Source organism: Barbus barbus (assembly GCF_936440315.1).
Source record: "Barbus barbus genome assembly, chromosome: 31".
Classification (NCBI taxonomy): domain Eukaryota; kingdom Metazoa; phylum Chordata; class Actinopteri; order Cypriniformes; family Cyprinidae; genus Barbus; species Barbus barbus.
This window is the reverse complement of record NC_136759.1, coordinates 19530909-19554583: the sequence shown is the minus strand read 5'-3', so window position 1 is coordinate 19554583 and position 23675 is coordinate 19530909. Positions and strand designations below refer to the sequence as shown.

Sequence of the window (23675 nt, the reverse complement as noted above, 5' to 3'; positions counted from 1 at the left end):
TGAAACCGACTGAAAACGATGTAGTACACATGCCAGACCCCTATGTGGCGCTGTAATTCTGCCACAGAGATACACAAAAAACAGAGAAGAAGACTTGGACCATGTGCGTAAACCTTGCGCGCTGAATACAAACTAACACACAAAGCAGAAGATTTTGCTTTATTAAAACTAATGAGCTCAGTAGGTTCTGCAGCACGAACACAGGCACGTAGTCTGACATTGTTGTTGTTGTTGTAGCTGTTATGTGACGTAGCGGTGTCTGATTAGGGGCGAGACGTGGGCTGATGACGTCATCGTTTCAGAAAATATACGGATTCGCCGTCCACACGAAAACATGAAAACGGCGTTTTCAAATTTATCCACCCTGGGACCCGGTTTCAAAAATGATCGGTTTCACTCTTCGAAAACGCTGGTTTCGTGTGGACGAAACGCCTATATGGTAAAAAATGTATGCGTATACAGCGAAACGCGTCTTCGTGTGGATGGGGCCTCTTCTCTTTCTTTTGCAGCTGACCCCTAGAGGTCATAACAGTACACCTTATGTTTCAAATGGACCACTGACTCTGCCCTTGATGTTGGCAGAATCTAGTCATGCCCTTGACATTAAAGCACCCGCCCACTTATCTCTGATCAGACCATTCAAGATCACCTTTGACATTGTTCAAAACAGGGTTCAGGAGTTACTGTTCATCTAAACTCCGCAGCTATGGACTCAAGAACAGTGTTTGTCTTATTATGGATGTTGCTGTCGTCCACCTCCACTGGAAACAAACTAGATGGATTTTTTTTTTTTTTTTTTGGTCTTTTTAACAAACTTTGTGTGCATTAATTCAAATTTCATTAACAGTATTTGTGAATGAACAAATTAAAGTATAATTACATTTTTAAAAAAGCATACACCTTTTGAGTTATTTTTATTTCATCTTTTCAACTTCATTCGGACAGGACATGGTCACTGAAGGGTCGCTTTATCTTTATGAGGCATTGGATAAAAAGGTCTATTTCAAAGAAGCTACAATACTAGTCCCACCTCAGTGGAATAGTAAGCATTATACCAAAGCAAGAACAGAGTTTTTTGAAAAGGTATACAGATAATTATGCCATTTTATATTATATGTCAAATATTGTTCGATCATTTCAATCATATTTGGTATTGCTGACACAATTTCTATGTCAAACACAGGCCAAAATAATAATTGATAATCCTAATCCAGCATATGGCGATGAACCCTACACTAATCAGTATGAAGAATGTGGAGCTGAGGGACAGTACATTCATTTAACTCCGGACTACCTCACTACCACACTCATTAATCTATACGGGGCAAAAGGTGAACATCTTTTGTTGTCCTTAAACATTTATTCAGGTTAATTCAGTCATTTGTTTGTTATCGGCAAGAATGTTTGTTTGTTTGCAGGAAGGGTCTTGGCGCATGAATGGGCTCATCTGAGATGGAGCGTTTATGATGAATACAGTGAAGAAAAGCCATTCTACTACTCTAATAGTCACATTGAAGCTACAAGGTTATAAACCTTCAACTAAGAGAAAGTATTTGATTAAAATCACATTGTAAATGATCTCAACCACTGATTTCCTGCTTTATCTTTAGGTGTAGCAAAAATATTAAAGGTCAGCTTTCTGATGTTACTACTGGATCACCGTGCCGCATTGATCCACGAACCTCACTACCAGCTACGGGTTGCAAGTTTTTTCCTGACAGATATCAAAACACACACAGTTCCATAATGTTCCTACCTAGCCTGGATTCTGTAAGTATAGATTTTACATTTTCCACAAATGCGAAATTTTATTTGAATAATTCACAGTCTGTTATATGCAATATATAGAAGAATCATTCAAAAATCATTCTAATCATTCAAAATATTTGGCTTCAGGTAAGAACATCTTGTCGTGAAAATGAGCACAATTATGATGCCCCAAACCTGCAGAATAAAAAATGTGGCAAAGCAACATGGACCGTAATATCTGAGGATTCTGTGGATAAAGATGCACTTCGTTCTTTAAAACCGCTGAAGTCTTCTCCACCAGCACCAACTTTCAAAGTTGTGCAGCGAATGCATCGGGTTGTTTGTCTTGTACTCGATGTCTCAGGAAGCATGCAAGTATGTAAAAACATTAACTAAACTTTTAAATAAAAATGCTTAATATATTATAACTTTCAGTGCTCTGATATGAGCTTAATCATTTTGAAACCCAAGGAAACATCAAATTGATATCACGTGCATGTTTATTATTATTAATATTATTTTATTATTATTGCACACATTTTCTAGGGCTCTAGAATTCTTCGACTACAACAGGCTGCCACACATTTCCTGCAGAATATCATTGAGGATCAATCCACTGTTGGAATGGTAACCTTTAGCACTGATGCTTCTACTCTGACTTCCTTGACTCCTATCGACAGTGACGCCACAAGAGAACGTCTCGTCGCTTTGTTGCCAAAAACAGCAAGTGGATCAACAAACATGTGTAAAGGCCTCAATCAAGGCTTACAGGTTCCGTATTATTACAAGTATACATTTTTTGCATGTTTATAATATACTGATGTGTGAAATGTATAATGTTTGTTATGCCAATGTTCTCTATGTCTTAAAAATTTAAAGGTACTTAAAAATGACAACGGGGATGTGATGGGAGATGAAATCATTTTTCTGACAGATGGTGAAGCCACAGATGACCTTAATAGTTGTGTTCCGAATGCAATTAATAGTGGCGCTATTATACATACAATTGCTTTGGGTAATAAAGCAGATAAAGCACTGTGGGAAATGGCAGATAAAACTGGTAAGTAGCCTAACAGTCACAAACAGACACAAAAAAAGTACTGTAAGCCTAAATGGACATTTCTGTCGCAATTTAAATTTCATTCATTGAATTTCATTACTTTAGACTGGTGGTTTTCAAACTGTGGGATGTGCAAAGTGTAAGAATGGTGGTGTGTTCATGGCATAGGAAATATGAAAAACTTGCCGAATCAAACAGACTGAACTGCAACTCCATTTTGGTTGGTCTCTGACTTCTAGATCGATCTTAGCTTGAAATAGTTTGGAACTAATAAAATCAAAGCAAGTGGCAAAGTTGCAAACAAATTATGCAAGGACAAATTATCTCAGAACTATTCATAGGCATATTAATACATTTTAACTTATTGATTCCATTTTTTTAAAACATCACTGATATTTTGGTAAAATCATACAAAATTCATACATTCATCAAATTCATCCATTTCGTAAACAAGTCTTCAGTGTCCAAATCCTATTTTTGCAGCAAATGTATCGGAGTAAATCATTGGGCTATATTCAGTGCCTGTTTATTATCCAGTGCAAATTTATCATATGTTCTGTTGAAAATAGGTGGGAAATTTATCACAGCCAGTGATGACATTCTCTCTAATCAGCTACTGAATGGATTTTCCACACTAACTGTGCCAACAGGAGATCAAACAAAAGACCCAGTTCAGGTTTGGCAAATGATCGCTCACTGCCCATGGTAAATTACCTCAAGACTTGTTTTTTATGAATATTCATGTTTCGTTTTTATCACCCTTTTAGATAGACAGTGTGGGAGCAAAAACATCCGATTGGTTCAATGGGACAGTATCAGTAGATCAGACTATTGGTAACAAAACCAGCTTTACAATAACCTATGAAACAACTGTACCTAAAGTTTACATACAGTCACCGAGTGGCTCAGTTTACAATCAAATGCAGATGCGTCATGATGAATCAACAAAAACAGTGACATTAAAAGTTCCTGGAACTGCACAGGTATGACAACTTGCACAAGACTTCATTGACTTTACTAAATTATTTTACTTATTTTAAATTTATTTTCATAAATTATTCATTTAATAATACTTATATGTGTTTGGTAGCATGGGGACTGGAAGTACAATATCCAAAGTCCAACACTTCAGTCTCTGACTGTAGCAGCAATGAGTCAAGCGGCAAGAGCTGATGTTCCTCCTATCATTGTCAAAGCCCACATGAACCAGAAGCTCAGTGATGGCACTAAACCCATGATAGTGTTTGCCGTGGTTACTCAGAATTACAAGCCTGTAATAAATGCTGAAGTGTGGGCTACACTGGAGCCAGAATCTGAGCCTCCACAAATATTACAACTCCTGGACAATGGAGCAGGTAAATGACCCATAATTCTTGTTTATAGTATGCACGCCACTTCATATTTACACTACATAGCTAGAAATAAATCAAGTATTATTTTACAGGGGCTGATGCTTTCAAAGATGATGGCGTCTATTCCAGATATTTCACAAAGATAAAAAACGGGAGAAGCAGCTTGAAAGTAAGAGCAAAGAATCAAAATGGACAAGCCAGATTTACTCTCCAAAAAAGGGCTGGTGCTCCATACGTACCTGGATATGTGGTAAATGGTAACTATGAAACTCTGAAAGCAAACTACTCAAACATTTCCTTAACCAGTTTCTGCACATGGATGCACAGGTGGTTCCTCTAATTTCAGGTGTGGTTGAGCTGAACCCATCAAAACCTCCAGTTTCAGAAGAATCACTTGTAATCGGAAGCTTCACCAGAATAGCCACCGGAGAGAGTTTTGAGGTTGTTCTTAAAAGCCCAACTCCACCAAATTTCCCTCCAAACAGAATCACAGATCTGAGTGCTGAGATCCAGGAGGACACTGTGCTTCTCAACTGGACAGCTCCTGGTGAGGACCTCGACCAAGGGACAGGTAAATCATACAATTAATGCAAAATAGAAGTTACTTCAAAGCCAGATCACAAAATACTGTATCTTCCATAGGCCTTACAAGGTATTTCTTTTTATTTAAGCTAAATCCTACAAGATCGTGTGGAGCTTTGACTTTAAAATGCTTCGATTCAACTTCAGCAATGCTCATGAAGTCAACATATCTGGCATTTCACCTCAGGAGGCTGGATCAGTTGAACAACATTCATTCAATCTCAATTTCACAATTCAAAATGGGACCACACTCTTCTTTGCTGTTCAGTCTGAGGACAAAGAACATGTAAAATCGGAAATCTCCAACACTGCGCAAGCTTCAAAGATCATCCCTCGATCAAAACCCACAGAGATAGACCTGAATTTTATGTTTATTGCAATTTCTGTTTGTTTGGCCACTGTGGTTATTATGGGCATTATTGTGATAACAACATGGGCACTGAAACGAAGTAAACCTTCTTAGACCACAACCAACATTAACATCTGATACAAAGGAAATCTTTACATGGCAAAGTTATTTTACTGAGTTGTCTTTATTTGTACACATTGTGCTTTGCATAAATATAAAATGCAAAATACAGTTTGGTAAAATTTGTTTATACTGGAATTATTTGTGTGTGTGCGTGTCTGTTTTTGCCTTAGCTGTTATGTGCACTGGTAATTAATAAATAAATAAATACAAACTTGTATAACCTGATTAAAACATAAAAAGTACAAATTACAACCGTATTTACTAAAATCTGTGCACTGTCTCCCATGATGAAATAATTGAATGAATGTATGAAAGAATGAATAATTGAATGAATGAATGAATGAATGAATAATATGAATAAATAAACAAATAGTTTTATCCTATTACTCAGCAGAAAACTTGCATAAGAAATAGATATATAAAAGAGACAAGGCATCATTAATATTTTTAGCATAGTTGTACACTGCAAAAAATATATATATATATATTTGAAGATGTAAATAAAACAGATTACTGGAGTACATTTAACATGAAAATGTAATTTCACATTTAATTCAGTGTTATTCAATGTTATTCATTGTTTGTGAAATTTCCTAGCAATTTCTGAGTGAAAATTGTTTTTACATTTTCTACAGTCTATACATATTAATATTTTGTTATAATAAAATAATCAATTTTAAACTAGAATGGGATGATTCTGCCCTCTGTCATGAAAGTATTAATTTGTCATATTATTATAACATATTATTTTTAGGACATTTACCCATTCTTATCCGTTTTTGAACTTTTTTTTTCAAACACAAAGAAGAGTTTCACCATCTTCCACTTGACACATGATGTTGTTGAGAGTTACTCAATAAATTTCATAAGATCCTGTGAGAGTTACACTAGTAAAACCACTTATAAAGTGATGCAGATATATAAACATATACATATGTTGAAGGATATGGGTTTGTAGAAAATTCCCTGCATGTCTTTATGGATGGGCTGACTCTGACATTTTGTTAAATCATATGGCCCATTTGGGTTCAGTCATGGCACTGTATATGAGGACTTTATGGTGTCATTAGAACTCATTATGATCATTCACTTTCTTCCTGAGATTATAATTATATTGTATGGTAACTATTCTATCATGTCTAGTTAGATGATGGGGCAGTAATCTTGTACAAAGAAAATCACGGTCTAAATGTGAAAATGAAACTAGTGCGAAATGACTTTATGAGTAGATTTTCAGCCATAAAGTTTTAGACACAATAAACCCGTTGTGCAATGAAAACACGATGAGGACAACGTGCACCATATGCATATATGCCTAATACTGAAAAGGACAGCATAAATAACCAGGCTTTTATGCTATAAACTTCAAATGTAATGAATGCATTATTCTTATTTTTATTATGTATGGTTTTAAAATGTAACAGTGGCTTTTAGGGCATTGTTCAAAGCTCAAATACAAGTTGTACTGTAATTTGCAAACGTATTGCCACGATACAGCCTTATTCAATAACAATAAACGAAAGAAATCTCATCAGCCTGCCCAATCTAGAGTTTCATGTCAGAACTTGGCATTTTCTAAACCATAAAAAGTAAAAGTTGCAGAAAAATTGTCAAACATTGGCTGCACCTGCTGGGTTTGTAGATAATTTGCAATTTATTGAAAGATTTGGGTTTTTTAAGCTTTTGAATCTTACAATGAAGGAGACATTTGTGTTGGTTTATGAACTGCAGTATTACATCCACTTAATGTGAACTCATGCCTGATAATGTTGAGTTATAAATTACTCAATAATGTTTAAGAAACTTTGCAACGGGAAAACTAGACCTATCAATTGCCACACTTTGTAACTTTTTCAAGTTCACTTTTTTTGTGCTGATCACCCAAGAAAGAAAGAAAGTACACTGTAAAAAATAAGTGTAATTTTAACTGTACAATTTTGTAAAAACGCTACGAAAAAAATATGAAACTGCTAACAGGTTAACAGTAAGTTCCCGTACTATATACAGGGAAAAACTGTAAAAGATCTTACCAGACATTTCATGTAATTCTACAGTAAAATGCTGTTAATTGTACAGTTTTAAGAAGTAAAAAATAATTTAGTCAAAAACTGTAAACTGATATTCCCAGAAGTTCCTGCATGACACTCCACATTTGAAAGTATTTACTTTAAATAATCATGTTTTTTAATAGTTTTTGTTATCAGTTATATAGATTTGGGATTTATGTTATATCTTCAGTATGTTAAATGTACAAACCAGATTTGAATAGCAGTTTGTTGTTAGTGGATTTCATTCAAATTCCCTTGTTTGCAAATTAGTTTTATACTGTGAATTTTACAGCTTGTTCTGTAAATGTGTTCACAGATTTCTGTATTTTTTACTAAATTATTCTGGCAACCACAGCTGCCAAAACTATTTTGTAAAAGCTAGAGTTTTTTTTTTTTTTTTTTTTTTACAGTGCATTAAGCTGGGACTTCATAAATAAAGCAAACAAGCACAACATTCAGAATATGAGCCTATGAATTTAACATTTAGGCCCGGTTCCACAGACAGGGTTTAGACTAAGCCAGGATTAGGCCATAGTTCAATTAGGACATTTAAGTAATTTTTATTAACACGCCTTAGAAAAAACATTACTGGTGTGAATCTTGAGACAAAACAAAGGCCCTGATATGCTTTAAGATCAGTCACTGCAAGTTTAGTTCAGTTGAAACATTTATGCATTTTTAGCAGACGCTTTTATCCAAAGCGACTTACTACACATTCAGGCTACACATTTTTTTTATTTATTTTTTTTATCAGTATGTGTGTTCCCTGGGAATTGAACTGAAACAAGCAATTGTTTCCTCAATTTATAAAACCTGTTTGACGAGACAATCTTTATTAACATCAGGTCAATATTAGCAGCTATGAATAAGTTTCTCCAACAACACTTTTAAAAACTATATATATATATATATATATATATTCCTTATATATAATCATCAAATTCCTTTATATTTTGTTTGAAGATTCAGTGCTAGTCAAACGATTATGAATATATTGTTAAAAATAACAATAAAAAGCTGCCAAAAAATACTTTTTAGTATCAATAATTTTACGTCAAATCTCAAATGTCTCAAGAATGCTAATCACAACCACTTGAAAGAATTTGACTGAGTTCACCTCCTACATAGAAGTTCTGTGACACATCTACAGTCACTCCTCCATTTGCCAGCAAAAACACAACAATGCCTTTATATACACAGGATACTCTAACCAAACTGCTGCTTGCTGTACATAATGAAAAACAACTCAGTTATGCAATTACTACACAAATCCTACCAATAACCAACAAGAGTGATTCACCTTCTCACATAGATGTTCCCACATCCCCATAACAGGCTTCCTGTATATACCAGGGGCTGTGGAAGCAAATACCTGAAAAAAGACAATATATTCACATTCGTAAATATTTAAGTTTGAGGAATTTTATCTACTCAAAATTACACAGCCGTTTAAACATTTGGAGTCGGTAAAATGTATTTTTGGAAAGAAATAATACTTTTGCTCAGCAAGAATGCATTAAATTAATCAAAAGACACAGTAAAGACATTTTTATTGTTCCAAAATATCTATTTCTAATAAATGCTGTTCCTTTGAATTTTCTATTCACAAAAAAATCCACATGGTTTCCACAAAAATTAAAGCGTTTTCAACATATATAATAATACGTTTTTTGAGCAGCATATTTGAATGATTTCTGAAGGATCACGTGACACTGAAGACTGGAGTAATCTTTTTTTTTGCCTCAAATTCCGTAAACACGGAGTCGTCTCAGGAAATATCTGAGTCCACACGGAATCACTGAAACCGACTGAAAACGATGTAGTACACATGCCAGACCAATATGTGGCGCTGTAATTCTGCCACAGAGATACACAAAAAACAGAGAAGAAGACTTGGACCATGTGCGTAAACCTTGCGCGCTGAATACAAACTAACACACAAAGCAGAAGATTTTGCATTAATAAAACTAATGAGCTCAGTAGGTTCTGCAGCACGAACACAGGCACGTAGTCTGACGTTGTTGTTGTTGTAGCTGTTATGTGACGTAGCGGTGTCTGATTAGGGGCGAGACGTGGGCTGATGACGTCATCGTTTCAGAAAATATACGGATTCGCCGTCCACACGAAACATGAAAACGGCGTTTTCAAATTTATGCACCCTGGGACCCGGTTTCAAAAATGATCGGTTTCACTCTTCGAAAACGCTGGTTTCATGTGGACGAAACGCCTATACGGTAAAAAATGTATGCGTATACAGCGAAACGCATCTTCGTGTGGACGGGGCCTCTGTTCTCTCTTTCTTTTGCAGCTGACCCCTAGAGGTCATAACAGTACACCTTATGTTTCAAATGGACCACTGACTCTGCCCTTGATGTTGGCAGAATCTAGTCACGCCCTTGACATTAAAGCACCCGCCCACTTATCTCTGATCAGACCATTCAAGATCACCTTTGACATTGTTCAAAACAGGGTTCAGGAGTTACTGTTCATCTAAACTCCGCAGCTATGGACTCAAGAACAGTGTTTGTCTTATTATGGATGTTGCTGTCGTCCACCTCCACTGGAATCAAACTAGATGGAAATGGTTATGTTGATGTTGTCATTGCAATCAGTGCAAAAGTACCACAGGATGACACGCTCGTTGATAAAATCAAGGTGAATTTTTTTTTTTTTTTTTTTTTGGTCTTTTTAACAAACTTTGTGTGCATTAATGGTTTTATGGCTTTTGTGAAAGATAATATTTTTTTTCCAGTTAAAAACAAATAAAGAAGAAATATATTTCAAATTTCATTAACAGTATTTGTGAATGAGCAAATTAAAGTATAATTACATTTTTAAAAAAGCATACACCTTTTGAGTTATTTTTATTTCATCTTTTCAACTTCATTCGGACAGGACATGGTCACTGAAGGGTCGCTTTATCTTTATGAGGCATTGGATAAAAAGGTCTATTTCAAAGAAGCTACAATACTAGTCCCACCTCAGTGGAATAGTAAGCATTATACCAAAGCAAGAACAGAGTTTTTTGAAAAGGTATACAGATAATTATGCCATTTTATATTATACGTCAAATATTGTTCGATCATTTCAATCATATCTGGTATTGCTGACACAATTTCTATGTCAAACACAGGCCAAAATAATAATTGATAATCCTAATCCAGCATATGGCGATGAACCCTACACTAATCAGTATGAAGAATGTGGAGCTGAGGGACAGTACATTCATTTAACTCCGGACTACCTCACTACCACACTCATTAATCTATACGGGGCAAAAGGTGAACATCTTTTGTTGTCCTTAAACATTTATTCAGGTTAATTCAGTCATTTGTTTGTTATCGGCAAGAATGTTTGTTTGTTTGCAGGAAGGGTCTTGGCGCATGAATGGGCTCATCTGAGATGGAGCGTTTATGATGAATACAGTGAAGAAAAGCCATTCTACTACTCTAATAGTCACATTGAAGCTACAAGGTTATAAACCTTCAACTAAGAGAAAGTATTTGATTAAAATCACATTGTAAATTATCTCAACCACTGATTTCCTGCTTTATCTTTAGGTGTAGCAAAAATATTAAAGGTCAGCTTTCTGATGTTACTACTGGATCACCGTGCCGCATTGATCCACGAACCTCACTACCAGCTACGGGTTGCAAGTTTTTTCCTGACAGATATCAAAACACACACAGTTCCATAATGTTCCTACCTAGCCTGGATTCTGTAAGTATAGATTTTACATTTTCCACAAATGCGAAATTTAATTTTGATAATTCACAGTCTGTTATATGCAATATATAGAAGAATCATTCAAAAATCATTCTAATCATTCAAAATATTTGGCTTCAGGTAAGAACATCTTGTCGTGAAAATGAGCACAATTATGATGCCCCAAACCTGCAGAATAAAAAATGTGGCAAAGCAACATGGACCGTAATATCTGAGGATTCTGTGGATAAAGATGCACTTCGTTCTTTAAAACCGCTGAAGACTTCTCCACCAGCACCAACTTTCAAAGTTGTGCAGCGAATGCATCGGGTTGTTTGTCTTGTACTCGATGTCTCAGGAAGCATGCAAGTATGTAAAAACATTAACTAAACTTTTAAATAAAAATGCTTAATATATTATAACTTTCAGTGCTCTGATATGAGCTTAATCATTTTGAAACCCAAGGAAACATCAAATTGATATCACGTGCATGTTTATTATTATTATTATTTCACACATTTTCTAGGGCTCTAGAATTCTTCGACTACAACAGGCTGCCACACATTTCCTGCAGAATATCATTGAGGATCAATCCACTGTTGGAATGGTAACCTTTAGTACTGATGCTTCTACTCTGACTTCCTTGACTCCTATCGACAGTGACACCACAAGAGAACGTCTCGTCGCTTTGTTGCCAAAAACAGCAAGTAGATCAACAAACATGTGTAAAGGCCTCAATCAAGGCTTACAGGTTCCGTATTATTACAAGTATAAATTTTTTGCATGTTTATAATATACTGATGTGTGAAATATATGATGTTTGTTATGCCAATGTTCTCTATGTCTTAAAAATTTAAAGGTACTTAAAAATGACAACGGGGATGTGATGGGAGATGAAATCATTTTTCTGACAGATGGTGAAACCACAGATGACCTTAATAGTTGTGTTCCGAATGCAATTAATAGTGGCGTTATTATACATACAATTGCTTTGGGTAATAAAGCAGATAAAGCACTGAGGGAAATGGCAGATAAAACTGGTAAGTAGCCTAACAGTCACAAACAGACACAAAAAAAGTACTGTAAGCCTAAATGGACATTTCTGTCGCAATTTAAATTTCATTCATTGAATTTCATTACTTTAGACTGGTGGTTTTCAAACTGTGGGATGTGCAAAGTGTAAGAAATGTGGTGTGTTCATGGCATAGGAAATATGAAAAACTTGCCGAATCAAACAGACTGAACTGCAACTCCATTTTGGTTGGTCTCTGACTTCTAGATCGATCTTAGCTTGAAATAGTTTGGAACTAATAAAATCAAAGCAAGTGGCAAAGTTGCAAACAAATTATGCAAGGACAAATTATCTCAGAACTATTCATAGGCATATTAATACATTTTAACTTATTGATTCCATTTTTTTAAAACATCACTGATATTTTGGTAAAATCATACAAAATTCATACATTCATCAAATTCATCCATTTCGTAAACAAGTCTTCAGTGTCCAAATCCTATTTTTGCAGCAAATGTATCGGAGTAAATCATTAGGCTATATTCAGTGCCTGTTTATTATCCAGTGCAAATTTATCATATGTTCTGTTGAAAATAGGTGGGAAATTTATCACAGCCAGTGATGACATTCTCTCTAATCAGCTACTGAATGGATTTTCCACACTAACTGTGCCAACAGGAGATCAAACAAAAGACCCAGTTCAGGTTTGGCAAATGATCGCTCACTGCCCATGGTAAATTACCTCAAGACTTGTTTATTATGAATATTCATGTTTCGTTTTTATCACCCTTTTAGATAGACAGTGTGGGAGCAAAAACATCCGATTGGTTCAATGGGACAGTATCAGTAGATCAGACTATTGGTAACAAAACCAGCTTTACAATAACCTATGAAACAACTGTACCTAAAGTTTACATACAGTCACCGAGTGGCTCAGTTTACAATCAAATGCAGATGCGTCATGATGAATCAACAAAAACAGTGACATTAAAAGTTCCTGGAACTGCACAGGTATGACAACTTGCACAAGACTTCATTGACTTTACTAAATTATTTTACTTATTTTAAATTTATTTTCATAAATTATTCATTTAATAATACTTATATGTGTTTGGTAGCATGGGGACTGGAAGTACAATATCCAAAGTCCAACACTTCAGTCTCTGACTGTAGCAGCAATGAGTCAAGCGGCAAGAGCTGATGTTCCTCCTATCATTGTCAAAGCCCACATGAACCAGAAGCTCAGTGATGGCACTAAACCCATGATAGTGTTTGCCGTGGTTACTCAGAATTACAAGCCTGTAATAAATGCTGAAGTGTGGGCTACACTGGAGCCAGAATCTGGGCCTCCACAAATATTACAACTCCTGGACAATGGAGCAGGTAAATGACCCATAATTCTTGTTTATAGTATGCACGCCACTTCATATTTACACTACATAGCTAGAAATAAATCAAGTATTATTTTACAGGGGCTGATGCTTTCAAAGATGATGGCGTCTATTCCAGATATTTCACAAAGATAAAAAACGGGAGAAGCAGCTTGAAAGTAAGAGCAAAGAATCAAAATGGACAAGCCAGATTTACTCTCCAAAAAAGGGCTGGTGCTCCATACGTACCTGGATATGTGGTAAATGGTAACTATGAAACTCTGAAAGCAAACTACTCAAACATTTCCTTAACCAGTTTCTGCACATGGATGTATAGGTGGTTCCTCTAATTTCAGGTGTGGTTGAGCTGAACCCATCAAAACCTCCAGTTTCAGAAGAATCACTTGTAATCGGAAGCTTCACCAGAATAGCCACCGGAGAGAGTTTTGAGGTTGCTCTTAAAAGCCCAACTCCACCAAATTTCCCTCCAAACAGAATCACAGATCTGAGTGCTGAGATCCAGGAGGACACTGTGCTTCTCAACTGGACAGCTCCTGGTGAGGACCTCGACCAAGGGACAGGTAAATCATACAATTAAATCAAAATAGAAGTTACTTCAAAGCCAGATCACAAAATACTGTATCTTCCATAGGCCTTACAAGGTATTTCTTTTTATTTAAGCTAAATCCTACAAGATCGTGTGGAGCTTTGACTTTAAAATGCTTCGATTCAACTTCAGCAATGCTCATGAAGTCAACATATCTGGCATTTCACCTCAGGAGGCTGGATCAGTTGAACAACATTCATTCAATCTCAATTTCACAATTCAAAATGGGACCACACTCTTCTTTGCTGTTCAGTCTGAGGACAAAGAACATGTAAAATCGGAAATCTCCAACACTGCGCAAGCTTCAAAGATCATCCCTCGATCAAAACCCACAGAGATAGACCTGAATTTTATGTTTATTGCAATTTCTGTTTGTTTGGCCACTGTGGTTATTATGGGCATTATTGTGATAACAACATGGGCACTGAAACGAAGTAAACCTTCTTAGACCACAACCAACATTAACATCTGATACAAAGGAAATCTTTACATGGCAAAGTTATTTTACTGAGTTGTCTTTATTTGTACACATTGTGCTTTGCATAAATATAAAATGCAAAATACAGTTTGGTAAAATTTGTTTATACTGGAATTATTTGTGTGTGTGCGTGTCTGTTTTTGCCTTAGCTGTTATGTGCACTGGTAATTAATAAATAAATAAATACAAGCTTGTATAACCTGATTAAAACATAAAAAGTACAAATTACAACCGTATTTACTAAAATCTGTGCACTGTCTCCCATGATGAAATAATTGAATGAATGTATGAAAGAATGAATAATTGAATGAATGAATGAATGAATGAATAATATGAATAAATAAACAAATAGTTTTATCCTATTACTCAGCAGAAAACTTGCATAAGAAATAGATATATAAAAGAGACAAGGCATCATTAATATTTTTAGCATAGTTGTACACTGCAAAAAAAAATATATATATATTTGAAGATGTAAATAAAACAGATTACTGGAGTACATTTAACATGAAAATGTAATTTCACATTTAATTCAGTGTTATTCAATGTTATTCATTGTTTGTGAAATTTCCTAGCAATTTCTGAGTGAAAATTGTTTTTACATTTTCTACAGTCTATACATATTAATATTTTGTTATAATAAAATAATAAATTTTAAACTAGAATGGGATGATTCTGCCCTCTGTCATGAAAGTATTAATTTGTCATATTATTATAACATATTATTTTTAGGACATTTACCCATTCTTATCCGTTTTTGAACTTTTTTTTTCAAACACAAAGAAGAGTTTCACCATCTTCCACTTGACACATGATGTTGTTGAGAGTTACTCAATAAATTTCATAAGATCCTGTGAGAGTTACACTAGTAAAACCACTTATAAAGTGATGCAGATATATAAACATATACATATGTTGAAGGATATGGGTTTGTAGAAAATTCCCTGCATGTCTTTATGGATGGGCTGACTCTGACATTTTGTTAAATCATATGGCCCATTTGGGTTCAGTCATGGCACTGTATATGAGGACTTTATGGTGTCATTAGAACTCATTATGATCATTCACTTTCTTCCTGAGATTATAATTATATTGTATGGTAACTATTCTATCATGTCTAGTTAGATGATGGGGCAGTAATCTTGTACAAAGAAAATCACGTTCTAAATGTGAAAATGAAACTAGTGCGAAATGACTTTATGAGTAGATTTTCAGCCATAAAGTTTTAGACACAATAAACCCGTTGTGCAATGAAAACACGATGAGGACAACGTGCACCATATGCATATATGCCTAATACTGAAAAGGACAGCATAAATAACCAGGCTTTTATGCTATAAACTTCAAATGTAATGAATGCATTATTCTTATTTTTATTATGTATGGTTTTAAAATGTAACAGTGGCTTTTAGGGCATTGTTCAAAGCTCAAATACAAGTTGTACTGTAATTTGCAAACGTATTGCCACGATACAGCCTTATTCAATAACAATAAACATGAAAGAAATCTCATCAGCCTGCCCAATCTAGAGTTTCATGTCAGAACTTGGCATTTTCTAAACCATAAAAAGTTAAAGTTGCAGAAAAATTGTCAAACATTGGCTGCACCTGCTGGGTTTGTAGATAATTTGCAATTTATTGAAAGATTTGGGTTTTTTAAGCTTTTGAATCTTACAATGAAGGAGACATTTGTGTTGGTTTATGAACTGCAGTATTACATCCACTTAATGTGAACTCATGCCTGATAATGTTGAGTTATAAATTACTCAATAATGTTTAAGAAACTTTGCAACGGGAAAACTAGACCTATCAATTGCCACACTTTGTAACTTTTTCAAGTTCACTTTTTTTGTGCTGATCACCCAAGAAAGAAAGAAAGTACACTGTAAAAAATAAGTGTAATTTTAACTGTACAATTTTGTAAAAACGCTACGAAAAAAATATGAAACTGCTAACAGGTTAACAGTAAGTTCCCGTACTATATACAGGGAAAAACTGTAAAAGATCTTACCAGACATTTCATGTAATTCTACAGTAAAATGCTGTTAATTGTACAGTTTTAAGAAGTAAAAAATAATTTAGTCAAAAACTGTAAACTGATATTCCCAGAAGTTCCTGCATGACACTCCACATTTGAAAGTATTTACTTTAAATAATCATGTTTTTTAATAGTTTTTGTTATCAGTTATATAGATTTGGGATTTATGTTATATCTTCAGTATGTTAAATGTACAAACCAGATTTGAATAGCAGTTTGTTGTTACTGGATTTCATTCAAATTCCCTTGTTTGCAAATTAGTTTCATACTGTGAATTTTACAGCTTGTTCTGTAAATGTGTTCACAGATTTCTGTATTTTTTACTAAATTATTCTGGCAACCACAGCTGCCAAAACTATTTTGTAAAAGCTACAGAGTTTTTTTTTTTTTTTTTTTTTACAGTGCATTAAGCTGGGACTTCATAAATAAAGCAAACAAGCACAACATTCAGAATATGAGCCTATGAATTTAACATTTAGGCCCGGTTCCACAGACAGGGTTTAGACTAAGCCAGGATTAGGCCATAGTTCAATTAGGACATTTAAGTAATTTTTATTAACACGCCTTAGAAAAAACATTACTGGTGTGAATCTTGAGACAAAACAAAGGCCCTGATATGCTTTAAGATCAGTCACTGCAAGTTTAGTTCAGTTGAAACATTTATGCATTTTTAGCGGACGCTTTTATCCAAAGCGACTTACTACACATTCAGGCTACACATTTTTTTTATTTATTTTTTTTATCAGTATGTGTGTTCCCTGGGAATTGAACTGAAACAAGCAATTGTTTCCTCAATTTATAAAACCTGTTTGACGAGACAATCTTTATTAACATCAGGTCAATATTAGCAGCTATGAATAAGTTTCCCCAACAACACTTTTAAAAACTATATATATATATATATATATATATATATATATTCCTTATATATAATCATCAAATTCCTTTATATTTTGTTTGAAGATTCAGTGCTAGTCAAACGATTATGAATATATTGTTAAAAATAACAATAAAAAGCTGCCAAAAAATAATACTTTTTAGTATCAATAATTTTACGTCAAATCTCAAATGTCTCAAGAATGCTAATCACAACCACTTGAAAGAATTTGACTGAGTTCACCTCCTACATAGAAGTTCTGTGACACATCTACAGTCACTCCTCCATTTGCCAGCAAAAACACAACAATGCCTTTATATACACAGGATACTCTAACCAAACTGCTGCTTGCTGTACATAATGAAAAACAACTCAGTTATGCAATTACTACACAAATCCTACCAATAACCAACAAGAGTGATTCACCTTCTCACATAGATGTTCCCACATCCCCATAACAGGCTTCCTGTATATACCAGGGGCTGTGGAAGCAAATACCTGAAAAAAGACAATATATTCACATTCGTAAATATTTAAGTTTGAGGAATTTTATCTACTCAAAATTACACAGCCGTTTAAACATTTGGAGTCGGTAAAATGTATTTTTGGAAAGAAATAATACTTTTGCTCAGCAAGAATGCATTAAATTAATCAAAAGACACAGTAAAGACATTTTTATTGTTCCAAAATATCTATTTCTAATAAATGCTGTTCCTTTGAATTTTCTATTCACAAAAAAATCCACATGGTTTCCACAAAAATTAAACCGTTTTCAACATATATAATAATACGTTTTTTGAGCAGCATATTTGAATGATTTCTGAAGGATCACGTGACACTGAAGACTGGAGTAATCTTTTTTTTTGCCTCAAATTCCGTAAACACGGAGTCGTCTCAGGAAATATCTGAGTCCACACGGAATCACTGAAACTGACTGAAAACGCTGTAGTACACATGCCAGACCAATATGTGGCGCTGTAATTCTGCCACAGAGATACACAAAAAACAGAGAAGAAGACTTGGACCATGTGCGTAAACCTTGCGCGCTGAATACAAACTAACACACAAAGCAGAAGATTTTGCATTAATAAAACTAATGAGCTCAGTAGGTTCTGCAGCACGAACACAGGCACATAGTCTGACGTTGTTGTTGTTGTAGCTGTTATGTGACGTAGCGGTGTCTGATTAGGGGCGAGACGTGGGCTGATGACGTCATCGTTTCAGAAAATATACGGATTCGCCGTCCACACGAAACATGAAAACGCCGTTTTCAAATTTATCCACCCTGGGACCCGGTTTCAAAAATGATCGGTTTCACTCTTCGAAAACGCTGGTTTCGTGTGGACGAAACGCCTATACGGTAAAAAATGTATGCGTATACAGCGAAACGCATCTTCGTGTGGACGGGCCTCTGTTCTCTCTTTCTTTTGCAGCTGACCCCTAGAGGTCATAACAGTACACCTTATGTTTCAAATGGACCACTGACTCTGCCCTTGATGTTGGCAGAATCTAGCCATGCCCTTGACATTAAAGCACCCGCCCACTTATCTCTGATCAGACCATTCAAGATCACCTTTGACATTGTTCAAAACAGGGTTCAGGAGTTACTGTTCATCTAAACTCCGCAGCTATGGACTCAAGAACAGTGTTTGTCTTATTATGGATGTTGCTGTCGTCCACCTCCACTGGAATCAAACTAGATGGAAATGGTTATGTTGATGTTGTCATTGCAATCAGTGCAAAAGTACCACAGGATGACACGCTCGTTGATAAAATCAAGGTGAATTTTTTTTTTTTTGGTCTTTTTAACAAACTTTGTGTGCATTAATGGTTTTATGGCTTTTGTGAAAGATAATATTTTTTTTCCAGTTAAAAACAAATAAAGAAGAAATATATTTCAAATTTCATTAACAGTATTTGTGAATGAGCAAATTAAAGTATAATTACATTTTTAAAAAAGCATACACCTTTTGAGTTATTTTTATTTCATCTTTTCAACTTCATTCGGACAGGACATGGTCACTGAAGGGTCGCTTTATCTTTATGAGGCATTGGATAAAAAGGTCTATTTCAAAGAAGCTACAATACTAGTCCCACCTCAGTGGAATAGTAAGCATTATACCAAAGCAAGAACAGAGTTTTTTGAAAAGGTATACAGATAATTATGCCATTTTATATTATACGTCAAATATTGTTCGATCATTTCAATCATATTTGGTATTGCTGACACAATTTCTATGTCAAACACAGGCCAAAATAATAATTGATAATCTTAATCCAGCATATGGCGATGAACCCTACACTAATCAGTATGAAGAATGTGGAGCTGAGGGACAGTACATTCATTTAACTCCGGACTACCTCACTACCACACTCATTAATCTATACGGGGCAAAAGGTGAACATCTTTTGTTGTCCTTAAACATTTATTCAGGTTAATTCAGTCATTTGTTTGTTATCGGCAAGAATGTTTGTTTGTTTGCAGGAAGGGTCTTGGCGCATGAATGGGCTCATCTGAGATGGAGCGTTTATGATGAATACAGTGAAGAAAAGCCATTCTACTACTCTAATAGTCACATTGAAGCTACAAGGTTATAAACCTTCAACTAAGAGAAAGTATTTGATTAAAATCACATTGTAAATGATCTCAACCACTGATTTCCTGCTTTATCTTTAGGTGTAGCAAAAATATTAAAGGTCAGCTTTCTGATGTTACTACTGGATCACCGTGCCGCATTGATCCACGAACCTCACTACCAGCTACGGGTTGCAAGTTTTTTCCTGACAGATATCAAAACACACACAGTTCCATAATGTTCCTACCTAGCCTGGATTCTGTAAGTATAGATTTTACATTTTCCACAAATGCGAAATTTAATTTGAATAATTCACAGTCTGTTATATGCAATATATAGAAGAATCATTCAAAAATCATTCTAATCATTCAAAATATTTGGCTTCAGGTAAGAACATCTTGTCGTGAAAATGAGCACAATTATGATGCCCCAAACCTGCAGAATAAAAAATGTGGCAAAGCAACATGGACCGTAATATCTGAGGATTCTGTGGATAAAGATGCACTTCGTTCTTTAAAACCGCTGAAGACTTCTCCACCAGCACCAACTTTCAAAGTTGTGCAGCGAATGCATCGGGTTGTTTGTCTTGTACTCGATGTCTCAGGAAGCATGCAAGTATGTAAAAACATTAACTAAACTTTTAAATAAAAATGCTTAATATATTATAACTTTCAGTGCTCTGATATGAGCTTAATCATTTTGAAACCCAAGGAAACATCAAATTGATATCACGTGCATGTTTATTATTATTATTATTTCACACATTTTCTAGGGCTCTAGAATTCTTCGACTACAACAGGCTGCCACACATTTCCTGCAGAATATCATTGAGGATCAATCCACTGTTGGAATGGTAACCTTTAGCACTGATGCTTCTACTCTGACTTCCTTGACTCCTATCGACAGTGACACCACAAGAGAACGTCTCGTCGCTTTGTTGCCAAAAACAGCAAGTGGATCAACAAACATGTGTAAAGGCCTCAATCAAGGCTTACAGGTTCCGTATTATTACAAGTATACATTTTTTGCATGTTTATAATATACTGATGTGTGAAATATATGATGTTTGTTATGCCAATGTTCTCTATGTCTTAAAAATTTAAAGGTACTTAAAAATGACAACGGGGATGTGATGGGAGATGAAATCATTTTTCTGACAGATGGTGAAGCCACAGATGACCTTAATAGTTGTGTTCCGAATGCAATTAATAGTGGCGCTATTATACATACAATTGCTTTGGGTAATAAAGCAGATAAAGCACTGAGGGAAATGGCAGATAAAACTGGTAAGTAGCCTAACAGTCACAAACAGACACAAAAAAAGTACTGTAAGCCTAAATGGACATTTCTGTCGCAATTTAAATTTCATTCATTGAATTTCATTACTTTAGACTGGTGGTTTTCAAACTGTGGGATGTGCAAAGTGTAAGAATGGTGGTGTGTTCATGGCATAGGAAATATGAAAAACTTGCCGAATCAAACAGACTGAACTGCAACTCCATTTTGGTTGGTCTCTGACTTCTAGATCGATCTTAGCTTGAAATAGTTTGGAACTAATAAAATCAAAGCAAGTGGCAAAGTTGCAAACAAATTATGCAAGGACAAATTATCTCAGAACTATTCATAGGCATATTAATACATTTTAACTTATTGATTCCATTTTTTATCATATGTTCTGTTGAAAATAGGTGGGAAATTTATCACAGCCAGTGATGACATTCTCTCTAATCAGCTACTGAATGGATTTTCCACACTAACTGTGCCAACAGGAGATCAAACAAAAGACCCAGTTCAGGTTTGGCAAATGATCGCTCACTGCCCATGGTAAATTACCTCAAGACTTGTTTATTATGAATATTCATGTTTCGTTTTTATCACCCTTTTAGATAGACAGTGTGGGAGCAAAAACATCCGATTGATTCAATGGGACAGTATCAGTAGATCAGACTATTGGTAACAAAACCAGCTTTACAATAACCTATGAAACAACTGTACCTAAAGTTTACATACAGTCACCGAGTGGCTCAGTTTACAATCAAATGCAGATGCGTCATGATGAATCAACAAAAACAGTGACATTAAAAGTTCCTGGAACTGCACAGGTATGACAACTTGCACAAGACTTCATTGACTTTACTAAATTATTTTACTTATTTTAAATTTATTTTCATAAATTATTCATTTAATAATACTTATATGTGTTTGGTAGCATGGGGACTGGAAGTACAATATCCAAAGTCCAACACTTCAGTCTCTGACTGTAGCAGCAATGAGTCAAGCGGCAAGAGCTGATGTTCCTCCTATCATTGTCAAAGCCCACATGAACCAGAAGCTCAGTGATGGCACTAAACCCATGATAGTGTTTGCCGTGGTTACTCAGAATTACAAGCCTGTAATAAATGCTGAAGTGTGGGCTACACTGGAGCCAGAATCTGGGCCTCCACAAATATTACAACTCCTGGACAATGGAGCAGGTAAATGACCCATAATTCTTGTTTATAGTATGCACGCCACTTCATATTTACACTACATAGCTAGAAATAAATCAAGTATTATTTTACAGGGGCTGATGCTTTCAAAGATGATGGCGTCTATTCCAGATATTTCACAAAGATAAAAAACGGGAGAAGCAGCTTGAAAGTAAGAGCAAAGAATCAAAATGGACAAGCCAGATTTACTCTCCAAAAAAGGGCTGGTGCTCCATACGTACCTGGATATGTGGTAAATGGTAACTATGAAACTCTGAAAGCAAACTACTCAAACATTTCCTTAACCAGTTTCTGCACATGGATGCACAGGTGGTTCCTCTAATTTCAGGTGTGGTTGAGCTGAACCCATCAAAACCTCCAGTTTCAGAAGAATCACTTGTAATCGGAAGCTTCACCAGAATAGCCACCGGAGAGAGTTTTGAGGTTGCTCTTAAAGGCCCAACTCCACCAAATTTCCCTCCAAACAGAATCACAGATCTGAGTGCTGAGATCCAGGAGGACACTGTGCTTCTCAACTGGACAGCTCCTGGTGAAGACCTCGACCAAGGGACAGGTAAATCATACAATTAATGCAAAATAGAAGTTATTTCAAAGCCAGATCACAAAATACTGTATCTTCCATAGGCCTTACAAGGTATTTCTTTTTATTTAAGCTAAATCCTACAAGATCGTGTGGAGCTTTGACTTTAAAATGCTTCGATTCAACTTCAGCAATGCTCATGAAGTCAACATATCTGGCATTTCACCTCAGGAGGCTGGATCAGTTGAACAACATTCATTCAATCTCAATTTCACAATTCAAAATGGGACCACACTCTTCTTTGCTGTTCAGTCTGAGGACAAAGAACATGTAAAATCGGAAATCTCCAACATTGCGCAAGCTTCAAAGATCATCCCTCGATCAAAACCCACAGAGATAGACCTGAATTTTATGTTTATTGCAATTTCTGTTTGTTTGGACACTGTGGTTATTATGGGCATTACTGCGATAACAACATGGGCACTGAAACGAAGTAAACCTTCTTAGACCACAACCAACATTAACATCTGATACAAAGGAAATCTTTACATGGCAAAGTTATTTTACTGAGTTGTCTTTATTTGTACACATTGTGCTAAGCATAAATATAAAATGCAAAATACAGTTTGGTAAAATTTGTTTATACTGGAATTATTTGTGTGTGTGCGTGTCTGTTTTTGCCTTAGCTGTTATTATGTGCACTGGTAATTAATAAATAAATAAATACATACAAGCTTGTAT

At 35.3% G+C, this 23675-nt stretch overlaps 2 protein-coding genes and 1 pseudogene across 3 annotated transcripts; all 3 read left to right on the top strand.

Moving 5' to 3' along the window:
- Positions 1-706: 706 nt before the first annotated feature.
- LOC306851739 (calcium-activated chloride channel regulator 1-like) lies at positions 707-9757 on the top strand (the record flags this gene model as incomplete). Its single annotated transcript, XM_079388175.1, has 15 exons — positions 707-820; positions 946-1083; positions 1184-1331; positions 1419-1524; positions 1611-1770; positions 1897-2124; positions 2296-2520; positions 2629-2809; positions 3379-3485; positions 3577-3792; positions 3900-4164; positions 4254-4418; positions 4508-4732; positions 4833-5128; positions 9572-9757. 15 exons carry the CDS (start codon positions 707-709, stop codon positions 9755-9757), a joined length of 2760 nt encoding a protein of 919 aa, XP_079244301.1.
- Positions 9758-9768: 11 nt separating this feature from the next.
- LOC306851738 (calcium-activated chloride channel regulator 1-like) lies at positions 9769-18968 on the top strand (the record flags this gene model as incomplete). The annotated part of the gene is made up of 15 exons (XM_079388174.1): positions 9769-9918; positions 10159-10296; positions 10397-10544; positions 10632-10737; positions 10824-10983; positions 11110-11337; positions 11495-11719; positions 11828-12008; positions 12578-12684; positions 12776-12991; positions 13099-13363; positions 13453-13617; positions 13707-13931; positions 14032-14327; positions 18783-18968. The coding sequence occupies 15 exons, from the start codon at positions 9769-9771 to the stop codon at positions 18966-18968; spliced, it is 2796 nt and encodes a 931-aa protein (XP_079244300.1).
- Positions 18969-18979: 11 nt separating this feature from the next.
- On the top strand, positions 18980-23441 carry LOC306851737 (calcium-activated chloride channel regulator 4-like; annotated as a pseudogene). The gene is made up of 14 exons: positions 18980-19129; positions 19362-19499; positions 19600-19747; positions 19835-19940; positions 20027-20186; positions 20313-20540; positions 20698-20922; positions 21031-21211; positions 21614-21720; positions 21812-22027; positions 22135-22399; positions 22489-22653; positions 22743-22967; positions 23068-23441. The product of its transcript is annotated as a calcium-activated chloride channel regulator 4-like (transcript).
- The last annotated feature ends 234 nt before the right edge of the window (positions 23442-23675 follow it).